Genomic DNA, 26,450 nt, shown 5'->3' on the forward strand with positions numbered 1-26,450 from the left:
ACACAGATTCAGCGTACATGACTACTACAGTACACAGCGGGTTGGCAAGGTGGGAACGGAGAGGGTTCCACAGAGCAGATGGGTCACCAGTACAACATGCAGAGCCCCTGAAAGAACTTATTGAGTCATTGAAAGAACCTACTATGGTAGCAATAGTGAAGTGCCAGGCCCATACGTCCAATACGGATGTTATCTCTTTGGGAAACGCTGCAGCCAAGTGTTGGGGAGGAGTGGTCCAAAAGACCCCCCCCCCTTGCCTACATCCCCTCCCCAGGTGAGGGCCATGGCTCATTGGGCGTCCCCTCAGACCACCCGGGCCCAGGTGGTGGAGGGTTCACCTGCTGAAGACATTGCCCACACGTATTGAATTTAGCTAGGCCCAGAAACCATTTTGTCTATCAAAGATGGTGTGAGTTCAGCGCACTGTAGCGCGGCCCCCACCCTCGGAGAGTTTCAATTATCCCTGTCGCCGCAGCACTCTGGCAGATCCGCTGTGAGCCCGTTCCCACGAACAAGACGGACATGAGCTAGCATAAGATACTAACACTGTAACATTTCATCGTCCACAGTGTATCATTGCTCCCAGCATGACCCGGTCAACGAGGCCTGGGTGATGGGAAGAACTGTAGAATGGTCATCCGATGAAAGCAGAAAAATACCCAAATACGAATGTCAAAAACTACTTGTAATACGTGTATCCTTTCCATAAAACTACTTCTACTAAAGAAACCTGTAAAATTGTGTAATTATTGTAAGAAACGCATGTTTACATGACACCAGCAATGGAGGACCCACACCCCTGCAGAGGTGTACAAATGATAAAAAGCATTCCGGGGGATTATTCTCTATATGTATCATTGAAAACCGTACACCCCGCGGTCCCGCGCCATAACTGAACTAATGCGGCTAGAGTACAGGGGAGGAAGAATGTAACTATACATAAGGCTCGTGTGAAAAGACGCGGGCAAATGCGCCAGTCATGTGTACATATCTACAGCCCTTATATGCCATTACCGCCGCGTACAATGGCGGGTCTCGTTCTCTATGTTCCACCAACCACACTACTACCTCACGTAATGCAAATATATATGCATATTACTAAATGCTGTAGTTGTTAAAACATAATGTACTAGTAAGGTGCTCAGACTGGCCTTGCACATATTCACAAAGGTATTATTCGAGAGACATGTAGTGAGTTGAAATGTATGTTTTCAAGTGATCCAAATGAGTATTATAAGAATGTTCAAATGTTTATGATGTTCTCACCAAAAGTCGGCAACACACGAGAAAAATACCTTTGTGAATATGTGCAAGGCCATTTCCCCCCCCCCCACCCTGCAAAGTCTGCCAAATAAGAGAGCTAAGGCCTGCGCCACGCTGCTCCACCTCCCCCAACTAGGCTGGAGCCGCTTCAAAGATTTGTAGTCCCCACTACAGCACCCAAGGCCACGGCCTGCCACCTGCATTATTTACAGCCCAGCAGTAAACCTCCGCTTGAATACACAAATCCAAGGCGCCCCCTCGTAAACCCCACAACCCCCCGGAACACCTCAGACTTATGACCCGGTGCAACGAAGACACCCAATACTGTGGCAACACACAACAGCCCATTCATAATAACTTCTAACGAGACAGAAAGACATGTACCGCCCGTCCCATGCCCGGAGACTTAGCCCCACGACCTATGGTACCGGTCAAACAGGACACTGGTAACCATGCACGGATAAATCACCATCAAACCCCTCACAAGGTGCATTCCTCCTGTGTTGCATTAACCTGTAGAATAACCTATTGATAGATTTACTAAAGAAGATAACATTGCAATGACTGAATGACTGCGGTGTGCATGGCATAGGGCAAATAGGTCAGGAAAAGACATTCATCTCCGACACTGGCCACAATGGCACAACAACACCGCCCGGATGAACTCAGCTGACCTGCCAGGCCCAGCCCAAACCACGAGGCTGACCAGTGATGTCCTCCAGCCAAGGCCAACCACATTGCAGCAGCACCTATAGTTAGTCATCGCCACCCAATCCCATTGAACTTGTGCCCCTTATAGTATGTAGGCACTGATGACGTTTTTTGTAAATATATACGCCTGTCTTTGCTATTGTCAGACAGAGCGCTCTCGGAGTTTGCAGAGTTCTTTGCATGCCCTATTCTGATTGATAAACTCCCATTTAAGCTCACCCGCACTCTGTCTTGGCTTTATTCCCGACTTGGGAGAGTCCGTCATTGTCTCTCATTGCGGGGAGGATCGTGCTGGCTGGGGACGCTTGCCTTCAGTGGTGACCCCGAAAGCGTGATTATTATTATTATTATTATTTTTTCCTGACCTAACATTACCGTCCCCTTTTGGCACGAGAATCTCAGGTCGAAAAGGGATACGCACGGTGCACCGGCTCCGGGAGGCTGCCCGCCAACGGCGACTGGTACACTAAGAAGTGCGCACTCAATAGAGAGGGTACGGGATCCCGGTTGAAAAATCCCCTTTGAGTACCGCTCGCCGGAGCCGGGGCTGACTGTTGAGCGGACGGCAACACTGCCTGGACGGACCCAGTTTCGGAGACTATCGGTTCAAGACGGGCACGTGAGTATTGAGTGCGAGCGATCGTAAAGGGAGTGGAGGAAGAAATTTAGGACAGAGAACGAAGAGGGGTAGAAAAGAGGGGTACGCAGATCTACTAAGGATCATCCTAAACTTTCTTTGCTTTTTCTTTGCATATGGCCATTAGGATTAAGAGGTGAATAAGAGATAAAAGTGACGGGAACCTAGCTCCGAAAGGGGGTGGAAGGCGGCGCCGCATAGTGCTATCTTGACTAGTACTGGGAATATATGAAGAAGTGGATAATAAGATAAAAGTGTCTGGCAAAGAGGGACACAGAGAATATATTAGTGACTGCTATTTCTTCTTTCTATTCTTTTCTTTAGAGTTGGGGGAAAATAAAAGTGAGATCAGTACAAAACGTTAGGGAGAAAGTAAGAGAGAGAGAGTCCTACTAGAAGAGGGAAGAGCAGACCAATCTATATATATGCGCATCCATATATCTGAATAAGACGGACAGGGACAGCCGGCTAGGGAGGAAAGGGAGGGCAGCTTGAATTGTGAATAGAGTGTTACAGAGAGGTGTGTGCACCTCGTATGCGTCAGAAGACAATTTGGTGCTGTGGGTGTGTAAAATGGTTATAAATGTATAGTAATTGAATGGTCATGGTAAGTGTGGCCGGATAAAGCTTCTTGAAGACAAAAATGACAAGGTGAAGTGAGTGTGTACCTTTTTGATTTCCGGGTTAATATTGTCAAAATCACTGATGGTTTGCTCTTGTATGTGCCCCCCCCCCCCCAAAGAGAATAGAATAGAGACTGTGTACAGCCAGTTTTGTATTGCGCAGGCAGGGGGAAGAGCACAAAGGAGCCCATTATTGAATGTGAAGTAGAAGACGAAACCCATATTGGTAATAGGTTTACATTGTAATTGTGGACACACAGAGACACACAAGTACTAGGAAAACACGAAGATGGGGGCCGAAACACCCTTATCACATATCTGTAAGAACCTACCAGGGTACGCGGAGCGAATTAAGAAATATCATGACCAATGGATAACAGAGCTGAAAGGAGAGGGGTTACCCCAGATATGGCCCGAGGGGGGGTCATTTGATAAAAGTGTTCTGGATATGGTGGCCACATGCATTTGTTTGAAATACAAGGGGAAGCAGTTGCACAATAGGAGGGAAATATTAGATCTCTGGAGGTTATTTGAAGAGATACCACCGCCTAAAGCACCAGCATCAAATCCTGACCTACCATCCACCACTGACAATCCACTGATGATACAGAAAGATGCTTAAGAATCGTCAAATGTAGAGCCACAAATAGAGGTAATAAGCTTGTACCCGATATTAAACAAGCCTGTGCCCGCAGAAGGGTACAGTGACCCCACTTATGTCCCTCCCCTGACAACTACTACGCCCCACCGGCCAACGGCACCCCCGCCATATGAAAGTACAAGGGAGCGAGCCCAGGCATGTACACAAAGGGTGGACATAGAAAAGCTAACAGATGATTTACAATCAAGACTCTCAATAGCGAAAGATGAGCTCGCAAGGATAAAAGACATATGTGAACAAACAGCACTTAATGCAGCAAGATCAGGGCGCACGTCTACAGCGCCGAGTGAGAATAGAACACTTGAAGACGGGTGGAAAAAAGGTGAGATACTGTTCAGAATTGAGGAAGAACCGACACGAATAATCGAAGTAGGGACACGAGAGGGAGGTATTGATAATGAAGAAAGGCCTATAGGGGACAGAGAGGAACTACTATGTGATATAAGGGACGATTTAGAAGAAAGCGACAGGTTGAGCATGGCAATGGGAGGGGGAAGTGAAGGGGTGGATGGTACATGTTCAATGAGAACACTGGATGATGAGTGGACGGGGCGATTAAGGAACAGGGTCGGGAAAATGGCATCACTGGGAACCTCAGCAGCCAAAACGGGTGTAGATGCAACGACAAAAGGAAGGCTACAGCTCCCATTCATACATAGGGGAGGAGGGAGGCCGAATTATATCCCATGGGCTCAGATGGATAAAGCCAATTTATTAAAGCTATTGCCCCCGTTATCAGGAGGGGCAAGTAAGTGGATATACGCCTTTGAGAAACACACTGCTGGGGTACCCCTAGCAATAGGAGATGTGAAGAGCTTGCTTGTATCAGCAGTGGGGGATCAGGCTGATAGAGTATGGGTCAAGGCTGGTTTCCCGGGAGTAACATTAGACTGCGACCGCCATGACGGGGCCTCCTTTAACACAGTGGCCCTCATTACGACCCTGGCGGAAAGTGACTGACCGGACCGCCACAGCGTAAATAGCGTTTCCGCCATTGCACGAAGGAGCAAAGTGCGGCCCATTCCGACCCATCGGGCACGAGCACCACGGCATGGCGGAAGTGCAAAGTCCGCGATGGCGGAAATGAACCCAAAACGGCCCACACCGCCGCCGTACGGCGCCCTAGGTGCAATACCGCCACCCATCTTAGCGGACACCGCAGTGAGCGCCTACCGGAAAGTACGGTGACCGGAAATATACGGAAACGGAAGTTAAAACATGGGCCCGGAACGGGAAACATCCCGCCGTACACCTATAAAACCACTAAAACCACACAACCACTAAAATCACTACCCTGAGACACACCCCAACCCGTCATCCACCCTAGCGAAACCAAGAAAAATGGGAAAAGTAGCGAAGAAAGCGTGCGACCGCAAGCGGCAGGTCCACTTCTCCCGTGAGGAACTCACCGTGCTAACAGAGACCCTCCAGGAGAATGCTGCCGTCGTCTTCTGCACGCAAATGACCAGGACGGCACTTGCAAACAAGAAGGCCATATGGGCTCTGGTGGCACAGCGGGTAAGTGCGGTGGGGACCGCACCCCGCACCCCACAGCAATGCCGTAAGCGATGGGACGACCTGCGGATACGCGTCCGCAGCATACTCTCTGCCAACCGCAACATTGCCACAGCCACCGGGGGAGGTCCTGAATCACCCATCAAGTTGACCCCCTGGGGAGAAATCTGTGCCTCCACCATCGGAATGGAGAGCATAGAGGGAGTCGGAGGGATGGAGAAAGGAGTGCAGACATCCGAAGATTCAGGTAGGTGGGCCAAATAAAACAATGCCAAATCCACAAAGTCCATCCATGTGAAGTACCATGCGTCCACATAGTGCAACAGAAACACATGTCGAGGAGAACGGCCACACACATCGGCCTGATAGCGCACGTTAAAACCCACAATAAATACATAAATAATTAAAAACCCCTAAAACACGCACTACACGTGCAGCAGGCACACCCTAACTGCAGGCTGCCAAACAACTGCACCCTCACTCCACACACAAATGAAAGCACCTCCAAGGCCCCGACCCAAATCACCCTCAGGTACCACCCCAATGCATGTGATACAATGCCATTCCAATTCCCACAGACCCATCAATAACCCTCGCCCTCCTTTACTCCACCACAGGGTCCGATCCAAACGACGAGCTCCAGGACACCCCTACCAGCACACCTGCAAAGAGGGCCAAGACCAACGGCCAAAGACCCTCCACCTCAGCTGCACGCATCAAGACACGGCAGCAGCACAAATCAGGTGGCAGCACAGAGGAGGGAACATCAACAGGCACCCCAGCAGCCAGCATGCCCACAACACCACCACCACAGGTCCCCCCAACGGATGCCACAGAAGGCACTGCCTCCGGTGGCAGCAGCACCATAGGTGACACCCCATTGATGGCAGCATGCTCCGACACAGAAGACGGGGATGTCGAAGTCAGATCCATCCATGACCTGTCCCAATCCCCCTGTCTGTCCCATCCCGTACAACATGAGGATACCACGCAGGGGCACCCAAAAGACGACGACTGGCCATCCCCCACAAGCCCTGTGGCAGGGCAACATGAGGACAACAGCCCCTCTGTGACACCCCCGCAAATGGCCATGGCCCAGCAGAGGCAACAGTCCCTCGACCAGTTAATCGTGCAACAGCAGCAACTGGCCACGCTCCTCAAGGACCATGCCGATGAATGTGGGGGCACTAAGGCAGACATAGAAACATCAACTGAGACACTTAGGGCAGAAATGGAGAGAGGTACAGAGACACTAAGGGCACAAATGGAGAGAAGCACCGAGAGCCTGAGGGGGGAACTGCATGCGACGTCCAAGGACGTATGTGCCGAACTTGCCGCAGTGCGCCGTGTGATCACTGAGCTCTCGCAAACCCTTAGGGACATGCATGGACGTGAGCAGGCAGAGACATCATCCGTTGCAAGTTCCGTCCAGGGCAGCCCCCAACGTAGATCTGGGAGGAACCTGCGCTCCACAGGCAGGGGTGCCCCTGATACCCGCAGAGGGGGCTTGCAATAGCGACTGCCCACTGACAATGAGCATCTTTGGACACTGGTGTTCGGGGGGGAGGTAGGAGGGTGGAGGGGGTGTGTTGGGCTCACTTGGGTGGCGGGTCGATAGGGTGTACAACATGATATCACATATGCCATAAAAAGTGCACGATCAACCAATGAGATGTGTGGACATTGATCTTTGTGTACTAGGCCATCATAGGCGTACAGTCCATATTGTGCATGTCCCAGACACACACAGTGCCACGAGTCCCGTGTCCATGTATCAGCCACCAGGCGTGAGTGCTAGAAGCATACATCAATGAGATGCTGACGAATGTCACGGCCCTCCGGTGCCTCGCAGACTCCTTGAGGTGCTGCCACATCCCCACCCTCATCATGACCATCATCAGGTGCTTGCAGTTCTGCGTCAGGGGGCATGGGCACATTTCTACGTACGCACATGTTGTGGAGCATGACACATGCCATCACCATCTTTGCAACCTTCTCATGGCGGTACAGGAGTGCCCCGCCAGACCTGCTGAGGCAGCGGAAACGACCCTTCAGTAGGCCGAATGCCTGTTCAATGACTACACGGGTACGTGAGTGGGCATGGTTGTAGTCCTCCTCATGCTGGTCCCGTGGGTTCCGGACTGGTGTGAGGAACCATCTCTTCAGTGGATATCCAGCATCACCTGTATGTGGACGAGAAACGTATGATGTGGAATGCCATTGCTACGTACGCACACCCCCCCCCCTTCCTGCCAGGTCATTGCCGAATCACATACCCCACATTATCATGCATGTAATGTGACTCACCGAGTAGCCAGGATCTGTTCCCTGCGTGTCGCTCCATGTAGGGAATCGGGCACAACAATGTGTAATGATCCTGTTGGAGTCACACACCATTTGTACATTCAGAGAATGAAATTGTTTTCGGTTGCGGTACTGGGCCTCCATGGCATGTGGGACGACCAATTCCACATGGGTGCAGTCGATGGCACCAATGCAACCCGGTATGCCGGCAAGTGCATGGAATCCCACTTTTGTGTTGGTAATTTCCTGCTCCGAGCGTGGTAGAGAGATGTAGTCGTCTGCGTGCTGCAGGAGGGCATCGAGCACTTGCAATAGTGTCCGTGAGAACAGTGGCTGAGAAATGCCATGCAACTGTCCGACTGTGTGCTGGTAGGTGCCTGTGGCCAGGAAGTGGAGTACAGACACCACCTTCAGTAGGGGTGGGATGGCGGTTGGGCTATCTATCATGCTGACAAGGTCAGCCTGTGTCATGTCCACAATGGCGGCTATGGTGTCCCGGTCCAGACGGTAGAGGGTGTGGATCTGCTCATCAGTGAGGTTGAACGGATGTGCTCGGAGGCGTGGGATTGCGGGCTGCCTGCGTGGTGGTAGTGGCTGTGCTGGCGGCCCTTGCTGGCCCTGCCTTGGCCTCCTCCTCCTCCTGCGTCTCCTCCGTGCGGCCGGTTGTAGTTGGTGTTCGTCTTCTTCTTGGAGTTGGAGTACTTGCAGTGCTATCAGGTCCCCCAGGGCCAACATCGCGAGTCCTGCCGGTAGCATTTCGGTGTGGTTGTGGGAGGAGACTGGCTGTGCAATTTATGTGTTTTCAGGGGAGAGGCCTCCACCTGTGGTGATTCATTCCACCTGTGCAAACTGCTCTCCCCTTTGGCCGAGCACGTCCCGCGCACAACGCTGCAATTCGTGGAATGGCATCTTGCTATTGCAATCATGTATTTGTACCCGATGGCCGTGTAACATTGGTTGATATGTTCATTCTGCTGTGGTCCCATTGTTTCACATACTATCTGTGCAGTCGCGAACAAAGTTGTGAAGGGTCAGTGGAACGTAGTACTCGAGTGACGGTGGGCCCTCATTCATCACTGTACCGAGTTGCAACGACGGGCGGGGCGTCCCATTCGTGGGTGAAGGCAGTTGCCATTTTCACACACAGCCGCACTCGATGGATTAATTAGTGTTTTCAAACGGCCACAGATGCCTCTTCGACGTGATGTTGCAAATGAGGAATTCGAAGGGCGGCGCTTTCGGTTTTCAGCTAGCGGCGAGCAGATGCCCACAGGTCTGACTGCAAATATAACGTTCTATTGTACAATGTCCTTGGGACAGGGGCCATGGCGAGTATGCAATGATTGATATGAATAGTATGGGATGCGCAATAGCGTAGTGGACGATAAGGCCGGACGTTCCCAAATACATGTTACTTCACTACACTGGAATTACGGGCTGGGGCACTGTGGATTTTGCAGGCTGCATAACGCACAGACTCAATGGATATTTCTAATGTTATGTGAGTAAATATTCAGGCGTTTTAATCCCGGGATGAGGGAATGATGAATGGATGCATGGGCAGGTGATTTGATACAGAGTTTGCCATGTACAGGGCTTCTTGGGATCTATCCGCCTCCCCTACGCTATGTGATGCAGGGCTGCCATAGTGGGACCATCGTCTATCTGGCCTTGTTGAGCCCTCCCTGTCTCGACGCGCCCTCAGACACTTGTGTCCATGCACGTTACCAATCCCATCAGATGGATTCTGTTTTCACAGGCGCATGCACAGGTACACTCGTTTGTGATGGTGTTTACACCTCGATATAGATAGTTATGAGTCGCAAGTGGTTTTTGGGTGGTGATGGACCTTTGGAGTGGGCTAGCATGCATGTGGCTGTGGATTTAGTGTGATCATTGCAGTGAGTTGTTGGAATGTAGTACTGATGGCCATTCTGTTCTTTTTCTTTTCTTTTGGTTGACAGGTATCTCCTCCCCTTTTGCCACTGCCATCTGTATGCCACTCCTGCAGATGGGTTTTACTCCCGACACCTGCTGCTTCGTGTTAATCAGTGGAGCAGCATTACGATCTTATGGGACGATCGCCAATGGGCCACATGCCCTTACGCAGTACTGGTGGCTCGGAGCAACATTTCGGCCTTTCAGCTGGACTAGTGCCTCCCCATTGGGACGGCCCTGCGGTTCTGTGCGCTTCCATGTTGCCTTTTCGTACGTGAATGTGGCTCTGTGTACCATGAGGGAACAGGGCGTCACACAAGTAGTGGCTGGTCATTTCTTGCGGATGCAGCCCACAATGGTGAAATGTGTTTTGGAGTTCATGGCCTGATGGCTGTATGGGCTTGGTGATTTTGATGTGCATTCAATTTCTATTCTGATTTGGCCCGTGTAGCGTTCTTCTTTGCAAGTGATGTGGCATATGCCTATTTGGGGGGCGATGTATTGTGAGGAGATCTGCACTGGGTTCCAGCTTCGGAGTTTAGTTGCGTGGTACTGTACTGGGCGCGTTTGCCTACGAAGCCCGTGAGGTCAGGGATGGGGGCTGCCAATATGACAGTTTGAATGTTGTCATGCTCAGGGGCGGGGGATTGGGTTTTGCGTAACAGATGCCGGTCAGCCAGGTGGACTGGTGGAATGATGTGATTTTCGGAATATTGCTGGTCACAGGTGCCTGTGTTTGCGTGCGTTTCTTGGTGGGAGACTGAGGTCATGTCCATTGGTATAGCTTCTGTATTCGTGCCATCTGTGCCCTGCAGCTCCCATTGGCCCCTGTTGTGTTTCTATTGTTCGTTGGCATGCATGGGTGACTTGTACATTTCACTGGTTGCATTGTGGCTTCGTTGCACCTACGGGGAGTTGTACTTTGTGGGCAGGGAGCGGTGTACGGGCACTCAGTGGGGCCGTTTACGGTTGATTCGCGATGCCGTACTTCTCACCATGGCGGAATGGTGCATTCCGCCATGCTTGATGGCGTTAGGTACATGTCCGCTAGGGTCGGAATTGGCGTACCGTTGCGCCATGGTGGTGTTTACGGTTTGGCATGGCGCGCGCGCGCGTGCTTGGTGCAGTTAGCGTTGGCGTTCACTACGGTGTCGCTAATGGCATCGTACTTTGCGGTGACGGGTCATAGTCGCACCGAGCGCTATTCGATGGCGGTATTGCATTTCCGCCATCGTTTTCCGAATTCCGCCAGGGTTGTAATGAGGGCCAGTGCGTGCAAGGGTGTGGGATGCCTTGCGAGAAACGTTTCCAGATACGCCAGACTTACAGTCAGTAATGCAGTGTACAATGAATGACGGGGAGGAGGCTATGGATTACATTTTTCGGGTCCAAGAGATGTGGAGAGCAGAAACGGGCACGCCCTGGTATCAATCGACATCTTTATTTTACTTCATTATAAAAAGAGGGCTCCCAAAGGAAGTGCAAAAGGCGCTCGACAAGATAGCAGGTATTGAAGCGAAGGGATGGCCTGAGATTCAGAGCATAATAGTACACCATTGCAAGCGAATAAAGGAAAGGGAGAAGGAGGTGGCGCAGAAGAGATTGGCAGACGAAGCAAAACTAGTGCAGACAAAGTTGGTGAAGGTCGCAGCGGCTGTAGCCGCACTCCCCCACAGCAGGGAGGGAGATGAGGAGGAGGAGGGGCTGGTAGCAATACAAGGAAGGATGGCAACTAATTGGGCTGGAGCAGGACAGCGGCAGTGGAACGAGCAGGAGCAAGGCGGAGGTCCGCAGTGGCAAGAGTGGACCCCTGGAGGGGGACGAGGTGGGTACAGGGGCCGAAGAGGAGGTGGACCGGGGTACGGGGGAATGGGAGGAAATGGATGGCAGGGCCCTAGAGGTGCACAAGGGAGTTGCTGGAACTGCGGAAGATGGGGGCATTACTCTAGGGAGTGCTGAGCCAGACCCAACAACGGGTTCCAAGAGGTAGAACAGTATGGCCATCCCCACCCGGGGAGCCCATATGGTCTTCCAATGGGACAACAACAACCGAGAAACCCAGGCCAAGGTAATAATGAGCAACAACAGGGGCACCAGTATAGAACACAGAACCACCCACAAAACAATGACAACATGCAGTACACGCCAGGCAACCCTTTTGCGACAACAGCAAACGGGGCCCCCGCACCAGCACCTTACAACGGCGTGTCAGTAGTTTCAGGAAGTATCTTTAATGAAGGGGGGGCGATGAGACACCCCGCATAGGACAGCCCACAGAGAACACTTGCGTGTCCAGTTCTATCTACCACCTACGATGCAGCAGAGGAACCATTGGTAGGGGCGCAGATAGGAGACAAGCAGTTCATAGTCATGGTGGATTCGGGAGCGGAGAAATCATGTATCAGGGAGGGCCGGTTCCCGTTATCTAACCGGAAGTTAGAGACGCAGGGGTTCTCTGGGGCTGTAATTGAAGTTCCTTACACAGAAGCATTGGACGTAACAGTGGGGGGTAAGACTGTAAAGACACCCTTACTGTATTATGAACACACACCAATAAATTTATTAGGGAGGGATCTCCTGAGTAAACTCAACATGACCATATCATTCACTGAGAGAGGTATAGTGTGTTCAACACCCGGAATATGCCCATTGCGTGCAATGTTGGTAGTACAAGCCCACACGACCACACAAGAAGTACGAGGTTTGCCGGAAAACGAGGAAATGTTTATTGAAGGGCTAAAGACATTGGCCCTCATAATTCCAGAGCTGAGGAAGATGGATTGGAGGATTCCAGCGGAGTTCCTCTTCCGCCCCATAGTGTGCCCCGACACAGCACCAGGGTCAGTGGTATCATTAGACTTGCACGCTGTACAGGTATCAGCGAAAAGGATTGCGGTGATTGGAATAGATATGGAAGGATGTGAGTGGCGTACAGTACTGTGCACGAATGCCAACATCGCCCTAAGAGACTTAGCAGATGAGGATCTCTTTTCGGATGCAGAGGGGGATGGTGAAATTGTAATGGAATTAGCGATGCCCTGTGACATTTTGATTCAAGCTAGGGAAATCCCCGCTCAACTGATGGCAGTGGTAGGAGCACCGCCATCATTCTTTGATGATGACATGAGACTCGTACCAAATAATTTGTGGACAACAGGACCCCATGATGTAGGGCTGTTGCATGGAGTACAACCTGTGATAATAAAACTAAAGCAAGGAGCAATTCTACCCCGAGTGAAACAGTATCCATTGTCCCGTGAAGCTGAACAAGGGATAAAAGAGACAATAGATGCACTACTAGTACAAGGGATAATAGTGCCTTCAAACTCCCCATGTAACACATGTATTTATCCAATCAAAAAAGCAAAGGGAGGGTCTTGGAGAATGATACAGGATTTACGCCCCCTAAATGATGTAATTCAGAAAGAGTTCCCTTTGGTCCCGAACCCTGCATCAATATTATGCAGCATCCCAAAAACGGCATCACACTTCACAGTAGTCGACTTGAAAAACGCATTTTTCTCAATCCCCCTGGCTGAAGAGACTAGATACCTGACAGCATTCACACTGGGGGGAAAGAGATATGAACACTGCAGATTACCGCAGGGATACTGTGAGAGCCCAAGCATATTCAACCGCATATTGCATGAAGACTTGGGAAACCTATCAGTTCAGAGTACGATCATTCAGTACGTAGACGATTTACTAGTGTGTGCACAAGACGAAGAAACATGTAGAAAGGATTCAACAACGCTCCTGACTCTATTGGCCAATAAGGGGTACAAGGTAGACAAGGAAAAGCTACAGTACTGCCTGACAGAGGTCTTATACTTGGGACAGCTGATATCAAAAGATGGAAAAAGAATAATCCCTGACAGGGTAGAAGCGATAAGATCAGTAGGAGAACCCACAACAGTGAAAAACATGCAGAAGTTCTTGGGAATGTGCAACTATTGCCGAGCATGGATATTAGACTATGCAGCATACACGAGACCCCTACTACCAGCACTCAAAGAAGCACAACAGGAAAATAAAAAAATAGAATGGTCAGAAGAAATGAGCGCGTCATTGAAATCATTAAAAGAGTTAATTTCATGCGCTCCAGTGCTAGCAAATCCTGATTATGGACGCAAATTTTATCTTTTCTCACACTGCAAGGGAACACTCATGACAGCTGTTCTGACACAAAAGACGTCCCTAGGTCACAAGCCTTTGGCTTACTATAGTGGTACTTTAGATGCCGTGATGCAAGGCCATTTCGCGTGCGAGCAATCACTCGCTGCAGCCGCGTTCGCGATTGAGAAAAGTGCCACAATAGTAATGGGATGCCCTGTGACATTGTTTGTGGAACATTCACTATTTGCAATACTTGAGAGGTCAAAAAGCACACTGACGACACAGCGGGCAACAGCCTATGAGATCATATTGTCTAGCACCAATATCCATGTGGTGAGATGCAAGACAGTGAACCCCGCAACATTCATTACAGAAGCATGCACGCTAGAGGACATGCAGGACCACGATTGTGCAACTTACACAGGAGAACGAGGGGAGGACACAGTGGTGTGTGAGAACACTCTGAGCGAGGGGGAAGTGTACTTCGTGGATGGGTCTGCATCGATTGATGTGGACACGGGAGAAAAACATGTTGGTATGGCAGTGGTGAGGTTAGAAGACGGTGAGTATGAAACACTAGTACAGTACCGCCTCCCATCACATTACTCCGCACAAGCAGCAGAACTGATTGCGCTCATAGAAGCACTACATGCAGCAAAGGGTTGCGCAGTGACAATATATACAGACTCAGCTTACATGACGACGACAGTACATGGAGGTCTAGCGAGATGGGGGCGGAGGGGATTTCGACGGGCAGACGGAACACCAGTACAGCATGCAGAATTGTTGAAAGAGTTAATTGAGGCCCTACAAAACCCTACTGCGGTAGCAATAGTGAAGTGCCAAGCCCATACATCCAACACAGACGTTGTGTCCTTGGGAAACGCGGCAGCGGACGCTGCCGCCAAGGAGGCTTCCTATTTTCAGAAATATGAAGCAGGTGAGTACATGCTGCAGCACAAGACAAACGAAGAGCTCCCAGAAGGGTACAACATGATGCCTGTATCACAAATACTAGAATTACAGGAAGGAGCTAGTGCAGACGAAAAATTAATGTGGACAAAACGAGGGTGCAGCAAGTCGGCGACAGACTTACTGTGGCGGCAAAACAACTCAGGGAAAGTGGTAATGCCAATCAAGTTAATGGAAATTGCGTTTCAACAACTACACTTCCCTGCACACAATACCAAACAGCACATCGCAGCAGAAGTACAGGAAGAATGGTTCGTGCCCTGTCTCCAGGAGCACGTATCTCGATTAGCGATGGAATGCACAACATGTCAAATATACAATTCAGGAATGACATTACGCACGCTCCGGGGAACAATTCCAAAACCCATTGGCCCATTCAGAGAGCTACATATTGATTACGCGGACATGGGGGAAAGGTGTAATGGAGCACGGTATATGATCGTGGTTGTATGCCCATTCTCAAGGTGGGTAGAAGCAGGACCATGTGCACGACCTGATGCCAAAGGCGCTGCAAAGTTCCTAGTGAGGGAAGTGTTCCCGCGCTGGGGAATTTGTGACGTTATTCGCTCAGATAATGGCACTCACTTTGTAAATGAGCTTTTCAAGGAAGTTACTACATTATTGGGAATAAAACATAAATTGTGTTTGATTTATCATCCTCAAAGTAATGGCGTAGTGGAAAAGATGAACGGACTGTTAAAAGGCAGGTTATCAAAACTATGCTTTTCATTGAAAAAGAATTGGATTTACTGTCTGCCCCTTGCGCTATTTGAGCTCAGAAATCAGCCAAGCAAAGACCACCATTTGTCCCCGCACGAGATCGTGACTGGGAGACGAATGTACACAGCACACTCTCCACTGTGCGAACACTCAGATGCACACAGGAGCGCCGCGATATTGGGAGAAGAGTTCACAGACTATTTGAAGAAATTGACAAGGGCAGCGCGCGCAATATCAAAACAGCTCTCTCCACCCTTCACGAGAGAGGAGGGAAACATAACAGGATCTGTCACGGAGCCTGAGCAACAGCTACAGCTGATGCCGGGCGAATTCATTTATGTCAGGAGTTTTGTGCGTCGATGGAATGCACCACGGTTCCATGGCCCATACGAGGTAGTGTTCTGCACGCCCACGGCAGTAAAAGTAAAGGGCCTAAAATACTGGGTACACTTGACAGATGTACGAAAAGCATATAGTAATGTGAAGGAGGAGGTAGATGAGGAGGCACAGACAACAGCAAACGAAGCAGCTGAGCAGAATGTCTGAATATGAACTTGTGTATGTGTGACAGTAATGGACCTCAATGGGAAAATGACTGATAAGTATACTTGCATTCTTTTTAGGCTCAAAAAAAAAAAAAAAAACGTTTTTTCTTTCTTTTTATCTTGTGGACTTATATGTAATTAATGAAGTGATCAAATTATGACGTGTTTACACCCTTGTCTGTGAATACCCTTCCCTGCAACCCTACCCGCTTCCATTCCCCGTCAATATATAACTGGCACTGGTAGTGCCCAAAAAATGTTTACATTCATGCACTTAATGCACTTTTATATCTCGAACAGGAACTACCATGGCATCTAACGGGCAGCCTGCAACGGATGCATTTACTAGAGTTAGAGAGTGGTTAACTGAGAAATGCAGATATTCGTATGAATGTGGACTATCAGTGTGTATTACATTGTTTTTTACACTAATGTTTGGCCTGGTCACATACTGGTTAATAGCGTTCATCTCTATCGAGATAAACGAGGGGGGAGGGACTAGCAGCACTACTGTAAGTAATGCAACCACGAGTGTAAATGCTAAGGAAGGTGACTTCTTGGTATGGGACGGGACGAAACTTGTATGGGGTTATTATACAACACCATCCAATGCTGAAGAGCTACAGGGTGAAATGCAAAATAACACAGTGTCCCCGCCAAAGAAATCTAATTACAATGCTCACAGTCTAAACGACCGAAACCCCTCCGCCATATCCTGGTTGTATAACACCCCTACCAGCCAACCTGCCCCCATAGCTATAGACACATTGTCAAATAATAGAATGGAAGAAAATGGAAGAATGAAAGCAACACATGAAATATTATATAATGATTAGGTGAAGGGGGGCGGGAAGGAGAAAGGGGGGTCTACTGTGTCTATCACCCTTGAAGCCGGGAAGTACATTAGGAAAAGAAATAACAGAAGAAAAAGGGGAGCGGAAAGGAGGAAGTATGATGAGTACTATGGGTTAGGATTAGATAGAATGGAAGACCCACGACACCCCCACCAGACAAATAAATGGTATGCGGATATTAGTGCAACAGCTAAACAAACAACAAACAAGAGCTGCTATGTCTGCTCCCTCATTCCCCATGCTTCAGGTACACCCAAAGTATTGCTACCCAAAGAGTTGCCAATTATAGATGCCCAATGTCTCCTTCATCTTACGTTATGCAGGATTAAGAACACCTTCCAGGCACATGGAGTTACTTTTAGAATGCTGCAGAACGAGAAAACTTGCTATCCAAAGACGGCAGGGGTGGTATGTCTGGAGGAACCATTTTTTGTAATACAAGGGACACTTTTTTCGGACAACAAGTGGAAGGATGAAGAAGTAATGTGTAAAGCTGAAGCACTGAGAGGTGTGGCACCGGAGAAATTGCGATGGATAGAAGAAACATGCACACCAGTATGGAAGGAACACATTTCAAAACTAACTTGGGTAACCGCCATTGAAAAACCGTTCAAACTACAGAACGAAATAGACTATGAACTATGTTTTAAAGGAGAGGGGAGAACCTCCATGGGGACAAACAAGAACTGTAACAAGACCCTCACCATCCCAGATCTGAGAAAAGGGACAGCGGCCCTGATGGAGACGTACTGGGTATGCGGCAACCAGGCATACCTGCACCTTCCCCCGTCATGGAGTGGCAGCTGCTCAATGGCCACTCTGCACTCAGCCCTAATGGTAATACCAGAAAGCCACATCGATGGGAGCAAAAAGACACAGGAACGCATACAACAGAGTGCAGCCCAGCCGACTGCGGAGTCACAAATGTATGTCCTGTCTTCCGGGAGCAAGGGAGAGGTGCTGACCCGTAACAGACGAGCATCAAACTACATATCAAAGGCATCATCAGAACTGTTGGCTCAGATCCCAGACAGATATCGATTATTCAGCTCAGCAGAAACATTCTTTGCCTCCCTCATCTCAAGTGTCCAAGCAAGGGCAAACGCAAAATGGCTCCAGATAACACGCTGGGAATTGATTCAGCTGGCAAATGACACTGAAGAAGGGTTCAACGTAATAAAAGTGGAACTAAGGGCTTTACGGCTGATGACAATGCAAAACAGGTATGTCTTGGACCTGTTGACGGCGATGGATGGAGGTGTTTGCCGAAAAATTGGAAGTGCCTGCTGCACTTTCGTACCTTCCGAAGATGCAGAAAACGGCTCCCTGTCCCATGTGATCGAAGCAGTACACAACCTAGGAGAAAAAATGAAAATGGAAGGTGGAGCAGAAGACAGTACGTGGTTCGATAACATCTTCTCCTGGGTCCCCTCACGGCTTGGAACGACTGTGAAATTTTTGATGCCAGCTGTGGTGTTCCTCCTTTTAATTTTTTGTATGTGCCAGGTGGGTCTTCGATGTTGTGCTAACGCAGTACCTAATGGTGCAATGATGATGGTGACAATGGGCAACACCCGTGGGACAATGCAAACTATGCAGGAAGTGCAGGTACAAACCGGAACTGATGATACACCAAGGTATCAACTAGTGCCTAGGTATCATGACAAGGATATCATAGACAAATTATGGCACACCATCATCAGAGAGCCCCGTATACTAGAATGGTATCAGGAGGTGTGGGTAGACTTGGAAGGAGAGAGCGGATGTATATACCTAACCTGTACCCCAGATGAATATGCTAGGAGGGGTGAGAGCTTAAGGGGGGTGTGCAGAGCCTGGATGCCGATAAAAGGCACACCAGCATGGGATGAGGCAATTATGGACGAAGAAGAGTGTAGGAGATTGAATGAGTTAAAGAATTTGTTACTTAAGTAACGAAAGGGGGGAAATGTAGGGGAGGAGTGGTCCAAAAGACCCCCCCCCCTTGCCTACATCCCCTCCCCAGGTGAGGGCCATGGCTCATTGGGCGTCCCCTCAGACCACCCGGGCCCAGGTGGTGGAGGGTTCACCTGCTGAAGACATTGCCCACACGTATTGAATTTAGCTAGGCCCAGAAACCATTTTGTCTATCAAAGATGGTGTGAGCTCAGCGCACTGTAGCGCAGCCCCCACCCTCGGAGAGTTTCAATTATCCCTGTCGCCGCAGCACTCTGGCAGATCCGCTGTGAGCCCGTTCCCACGAACAAGACGGACATGAGCTAGCATAAGATACTAACACTGTAACATTTCATCGTCCACAGTGTATCATTGCTCCCAGCATGACCCGGTCAACGAGGCCTGGGTGATGGGAAGAACTGTAGAATGGTCATCCGATGAAGGCAGAAAAATACCCAAAAACGAATGTCAAAAACTACTTGTAATACGTGTATCCTTTCCATAAAACTACTTCTACTAAAGAAACCTGTAAAATTGTGTAATTATTGTAAGAAACGCATGTTTACATGACACCAGCAATGGAGGACCCACACCCCTGCAGAGGTGTGCAAATGATAAAAAGCATTCCGGGGGATTATTCTCTATATGTATCATTGAAAACCGTACACCCCGCGGTCCCACGCCATAACTGAACTAATGCTGCTAGAGTGCAGGGGAGGACGAATGTAACTATACATAAGGCTCGTGTGAAAAGACGCGGTCAAATGCGCCAGTCATGTGTACATATCTACAGCCCTTATATGCCATTACCGCCGCGTACAATGGCGGGTCTCGTTCTCTATGTTCCACCAACCACACTACTACCTCACGTAATGCAAATATATATGCATATTACTAAATGCTGTAGTTGTTAAAACATAATGTACTAGTAAGGTGCTCAGACTGGCTATATTCGAGAGACATGTAGTGAGTTGAAATGTATGTTTTCAAGTGATCCAAATGAGTATTATAAGAATGTTCAAATGTTTATGATGTTCTCACCAAAAGTCGGCAACACACGAGAAAAATACCTTTGTGAATATGTGCAAGGCCATTCCCCCCCCCCACCCTGCAAAGTCTGCCAAATAAGAGAGCTAAGGCCTGCGCCACGCTGCTCCACCTCCCCCAACTAGGCTGGAGCCGCTTCAAAGATTTGTAGTCCCCACTACAGCACCCAAGGCCACGGCCTGCCACCTGCATTATTTACAGCCCAGCAGTAAACCTCCGCTTGAATACACAAATCCAAGGCGCCCCCTCGTAAACCCCACAACCCCCCGGAACACCTCAGACTTATGACCCGGTGCAACGAAGACACCCAATACTGTGGCAACACACAACAGCCCATTCATAATAACTTCTAACGAGACAGAAAGACATGTACCGCCCGTCCCATGCCCGGAGATTTAGCCCCACGACCTACGGTACCGGTCAAATAGGACACTGGTAACCATGCACGGATAAATCACCATCAAACCCCTCACAAGGTGCATTCCTCCTGTGTTGCATTAACCTGTAGAATAACCTATTGATAGATTTACTAAAGAAGATAACATTGCAATGACTGAATGACTGCGGTGTGCATGGCATAGGGCAAATAGGTCAGGAAAAGACATTCATCTCTGACACTGGCCACAATGGCACAACAGCACCGCCCGGATGAACTCAGCTGACCTGCCAGGCCCAGCCCAAACCACGAGGCTGACCAGTGACGTCCTCCAGCCAAGGCCAACCACATCGCAGCAGCACCTATAGTTAGTCATCGCCACCCAATCCCATTGAACTTGTGCCCCTTATAGTATGTAGGCACTGATGACGTTTTTTGTAAATATATACGCCTGTCTTTGCTATTGTCAGACAGAGCGCTCTCGGAGTTTGCAGAGTTCTTTGCATGCCCTATTCTGATTGATAAACTCCCATTTAAGCTCACCCGCACTCTGTCTTGGCTTTATTCCCGACTTGGGAGAGTACGTCATTGTCTCTCATTGCGGGGAGGATCGTGCTGGCTGGGGACGCTTGCCTTCACAAGGAAGCGTCCTATTTAGTAAAAGAAATAACAGGTGAGTACCTAATGCACCAACAGGTAGTAGAAGAGCTCCCGGACGGATACAACACCATGCCTGTGTCACAAATACTGGAGTTACAAGAAGGAGCAAGTGAGGAGGAAAAAGGGCTGTGGGAAAAGAGAGGTTGTAGTCAATCAGCAACAGATCTTTTGTGGCGTCAGAATAACACAGGGAAGGTGGTAATGCCCCTCAAACTGTTAGAAATAGCATTTTAGCAACTACACTTCCCAGCCCACAATGCTAAACAACACATAGCAGCAGAGATACAAGAAGACTGGTTTGTGCCAGGCTCCAGGAACATATATCAAAACTAGCAATGGAATGCATAACACGTCAAATATACAATTCAGGAATGACACTAAGGACACTCCGTGGAACAATACCCAAACCAGTAGGGCCCTTCAGAGAGCTGCATATTGATTATGCAGATATGGGGGAAAGGTGTAATGGGTCACGGTATAAGATAGTGGTTGTCTGTCCATTCTCTAGATGGGTTGAAGCAGCGCCGTGCGCACGACCTGATGCCAAATGCGCTGCAAGGTTCTTAGTGAAGGAAGTATTCCCGCGCTGGGGAATTTGCGACGTGATTCGCTCAGATAATGGCACTCATTTTGTTAACGAGCTGTTCAAGGAAGTAACAGCCCTGTTAGGAATAAAACATAAGCTATGCTCAATTTATCATCCGCAAAGCAATGGCGTGGTTGAGAAGATCAACGGCCTCCTAAAAGGTAGGCTGTCAAAATTGTGTTTTTCCCTTAAAAAGAACTGGGTCCATTGCCTGCCTCTGGCCTTGTTCGAGCTGAGAAATCAGCCAAGCAAGGACCACCATTTGTCACTGCAAGAGATTGTGACGGGAAGGCGCATGCACACAGCACACTCTCAACTCCGCAGGCATTCAGATGCACACAAAAGTGCCACGATACTAGGAGAAGAGTTTACTGATTATCTGACAAAACTCACAAGAGCAGCCCGCATGATATCAAGGCAGCTAGCGCCACCATTTACTCAAGAAGAAGGGAATGAGGTAGTAACATCTGTTCAGCAAAGCCCACAAGGGCAGTTAATGCCAGGGGACATGATTTATGTCAGGAGTTTTGTACGAAGGTGGAATGGCCCAAGATTTCATAGCCCTTATGAAGTGATATTTTGCACACCGACTGCGGTGAAAGTAAAGGGCTTGAGATATTGGATACATTTAACCGACGTACGTAAAGCATATGACAGTGTCCAAGAGGAACGAGAACAGGAAGCACAGACAACAGCAGAGAATACACAATAAAGAGGAAAGCAAAATGATAAATATTAAACATGGATACAAAGTAAAAGATTGACAACAAAAAAAAATGTACATTGACAAAAATTGTTTCTGTGTTAAATGAAAGCTAACAATGAAAATATAAATAAGGTTGGATTGTAAATATAAAGTTCTCTCTCTCTCTCTCTCTCTCTCTCTTACTATATAATGAAATGAAGAGCTCAACTGTTTAAGTATGCTTAATGCACTTTTATGTTTTAACATAGGAGTAACCATGGCAACGAACGGGCAGCCCGCAACGAATAGCATTAGGGCAGTTAGAAATGTAAGCAGTATCACAGTTGTATAACCGATGTAAGCATTGACCTGCTCTTCTTATGGATCTGCATGAAGTAAATGCACACAGCCCAAAAACCATCCAAATTCCTGAATAGAAACAGGTGTTTGTGTGGTCAGCGGGATGTAGGAAAGGGAAATCCTCTGGGGAATAAAACTCTTTAAAAGATCTTTTTTGAAACAACAGCAGGCGAGTAAAGCAACCGCATCCAAGAATGTAATGCAGAAGGCATAAAAGGGCAAGGAAGAAAGCTAATAGCAAATGAAGCGAGGAGTAATAAAAGCTAGGAGACACCAGAAAGGAACCGGGTGTATGGAGCGCCAGGATAAGAAGCGATGCAAAGTCCTTACCGTGTGACTGGAATATCCCTCATCTCAGCGTCTTCCGTGAAGCCACAATAGAAAGTCAGGCGCCATCTTGGAATCCACTAGAATGCGAACAATGATGTAAAAGTCGGGAGATATGCGGGCGCCATCTTGGGTGGGACAACAAGTGAACCGGGTGTCTCTTTCTCCAGCGATACCAAAAAGACAAGGAGTGCAGCTTTTTCCTGACAAGCAGTTGGATAGGAGTACACGTGAGGTATTGTATGTGATAAAGTGGTACAAGTAGAAAAAGAGTATAGTTGTGATTGTGGAAGTGAATGGCACTGGAAGGAGGGGAGAGCGTAAGAGAACAGTATAAGGGTGAAGGCAAAAAGCGGGAGGGAGAGTATTACTAGCATGGAGGGAAGAGAAAGTGTGAGAATAGAAGGGAACAGTGGAGAGGGGAAGGTCAGCAATGGAGAGGACAGCAGGAGGAGGAGGAAAATGCTAGGGAAAGGTGGGGGGAGAATGTGGAAAGAACCCAGGGACAGAGGAGGAAGGAAGATGAAGGAGGAGAGGAGAAAATTGAGCGAGAGAAAGAGTAGGGTATCTTAAGAAGTCCCGGTGGGAGTCACACTGATAGGCCCGTGACTTTTAGGCCTTCCCATGGTAGAAAGGCTACACTAGGCAATCAGGATTACCAAGCTGTACTGTTCAAGCCATGCCTGGGCTGGGGTGGAGAGAGTCCAGGGGAAACTGAGGGGCTAGCTAGAAAAGCCCTTGTGTTACATTACCCGGCAGCCAATACCAGCACCCAACAAAAACCCAAGAACCTTTACTTGTAAATAAAAAACATTGAACCATTTATCAGACTTGTGAGGCTATCTATGGCACTGCTTAGAGTTAAAGGCCTAATTAATTAGCATATTTTTGTGCAACTATGCTGCCTGTTTTATTTGGTTTTCGGTTGTTTGACCGAAGTATAAAGATTGGCGGCAAAATTGACCATAGTCAATTTCACAGCCAATCTGTTTTCACTTTGGCAAAACAACCCAAATCCGGCCATACTCCAAACCACCCACCCCCTTCCCCTACTTACCTTTTGTCTCCCTGCCACCTCCACCGCTCCTCCTGCACGCCTGTAACGTCGGATCCATCCCTCTAACGTGGGTCGGATCCGATGCTGCAGGGTCCCTTTTTATTTGTTTTATAAAACTTTAAGGGGCCGGGTGAGGGGGACACCCGTGCAACCCCCGCTGACATTATAGTGAACAAGGGTGCAGAGGACACCACCCTAAAACCCCCGCTCCCCTTGTTCATTATAATGCTGTTTGAATGGGAGATTTGATCACATTGATCGTATTCGATCGAATCTCCCATTCGAACAAAAAAAGAAATCGGTCAGATTGGGTATTACCTTTTATCTGAGTGCTTTCAGTAAAAAATGTGTTGTTTTAACATGAATCCGAAACATGTAACACGTCCACACCAGATTCACGGCTAAACACTTATCCAGTTGAAGAACCCTGATACGAGCCCCTGCAGGGATAAAGGGGAACATGGCTGATAGTTACAGTGGTAGTCAGGAACATAGAGGGAGGAGTTGTTTGGAGTGTGGCAGTGCAGCGGAAGGGCAGAAAGTGAGATGACAGTGAGTGGGGAAAGAGGAGAGCAGAGGAGCGAGAGAGGAAAAGTAGAGAAGGGAGAGAGAAAAGAGGCAGTGGATAGAAGAGTTGAGGTGGAAGAAAGAGGAACAGTGATGGAAGAGGGTAGAGTGGAAGGGGAGAAAGTAATGTGGAGTTGAAAACATTGAGAGCGGAGGATAGGAGTGCCGAGGTGATGGATGGAAAGTTAACAGCAGAGGAAGGGAGAAGAAGAGAGCGAAAGAGGTGGTGTGAGTGAGAAGACGGACAGAGGTGATGAAAAAAGCCAAAGTGCAAGAAGGAAAAAAGACAAGGAGGAGGTTAAGAAATTGTCAGTGGGGAGGAGGAAGAGACTAAGAGAGAGGCAGAGTCAGGAGCACAAGCAAAGGGGACGTCAGAGATGGCAGAAAGGAGGGACAGGCAGAGAGTTAAGGTGAAAGAACAAGCTGCATTGCGCCACAGTGAGGATGCCAGAGAAGGAATAGAGAAAGCCAGAGAGAAAAAACAAGAATGAAGAAGAGGAGAAAGAAGATAGGAGTGTTGAAGTAAAGGAGTGAAGGGGAGAAGAGAGGAGAAAGAGGGTAGACCCCAGGAGACCAACCCACTACAAAACCATAACGTGATGGAGAGGAGTCGAGTAACAGCTTTTGGCCAAAAGGAATAAGCAGCCAAGTCTGGCCTGGCCCACGGATGGGGAGGAATGTGAGGGGAGAAATCTTGTAATCCAATCATTCAAAACCAGCTAGAGTTTGGAACCTGACTCCTATCAAGATGACCCAAGTATTCCAGAAGTCTGAGTGCACAAATGCAAAACCCTGACAAGAGCATCCCAGGCCAAGAAAGACTGAAAGACTCTGCAAGGTGCCAGGTAGGATTTGCAGAGCAACCAAAACCCCCACGGACTGTGAGTGACTGTTTCCGCAGGAAGGCAGAATTTTTAAGGGAAGAGAGAAGAACTGAGGACCACAGTCCCAACAAATTCTGATTTATTTGTACCTTTTCCAGAACCCCACAACTTGGCATCAGTCATACTTAAATCTCCTGATTTTCTGATATGTTCAATAACGATACCGTGGCCTTGAGTTGTTGGTTGGCCCGCCGGCTGTGACTAGTAACATGGAAAACAGAGTGTGGTGGGAGTATGGTGTCCCAGAGATGAGGAGCGGAACGATAACTGACCACAAGGCAAACAGCAGCTACGAAGAATGACAAAACTGGAGACCAAAACACACCCTCCTGTACACTACTGCATGCACACAGGTGGGCAGGCCACATCTGGTGCACTACAAGCACTGTAGGCACTGCAAATCCTGAGCCCAAGGCAGAACGCACACAAGCAACAGAAGGAGGGAAATTGCTTGAAGTGCATTCACTTATTTCCAGTTAGTGCCTGAATCCGAAGCATTCAGATTGGTTGTGCTCAGTTTAATGTTCAAATTCTCTAAAATGTAATTTAATATGAAGCTATGTTTGGCTGGTAAGCTGTTTATTGTGCATAGCTCTCAGATAATTTGTGCTACAAACAGATGTATCGGTTATGAGGACAGAAAAGATCCTTAACACACACCCACACACTCTCCCGGGCGGAGCCCTTTTCAGAGTACTCGTTACCTTGCTAGCGCAGTCGAAGCCTGTCCCCAATTCCGCCAGTATCTGCACAATCTCTCGACTGTTGTTGCACTTGACAGCATAGAAAGGCTTCACACGTGGTAGGGCCTTCAGGAATCGTATATGTTTCTTCACCACATCCCCCAGGTCGGCGACAAAGAAGGCATCTTTATCATCCTGGAGATGGGAAGAAGAGAAAAGAAATGTTATAACACAATACCATAACAGTTGCGTCACATCCCTCTGAACAGTTGGGTAAAGAGCTTACACCCTTCTCTAACAGAACCAACTAGAAGAAAAAATTACTTACCCCTGGCAATGTTCTTTCGACTGGATGTTCCTACCACATATTTCTCATCTTTGATATATCCCATCTACAATCAGCTACTTCATCAATTGTTTTTCA

The 26,450-nt window shown here is 48.6% G+C and overlaps 1 protein-coding gene across 1 annotated transcript in view; it reads right to left on the reverse strand.

Moving 5' to 3' along the window:
* The window catches only part of LOC138503007 (antizyme inhibitor 2-like), a 216,363-nt gene that overhangs the window by 133,031 nt on the left and 56,882 nt on the right, over nt 1-26,450 (reverse strand). The window contains exon 4 of the mRNA XM_069622439.1: nt 26,048-26,221. Within this exon, the coding sequence (XP_069478540.1) occupies nt 26,048-26,221 (174 nt within the window). The remainder of the gene's footprint in view (nt 1-26,047; nt 26,222-26,450) is intronic.

Source organism: Ambystoma mexicanum, chromosome 11 (genome assembly GCF_040938575.1).
Source record: "Ambystoma mexicanum isolate Mex_15411 chromosome 11, UKY_AmexF1_1, whole genome shotgun sequence".
Taxonomy (NCBI): Eukaryota; Metazoa; Chordata; class Amphibia; order Caudata; family Ambystomatidae; genus Ambystoma; species Ambystoma mexicanum.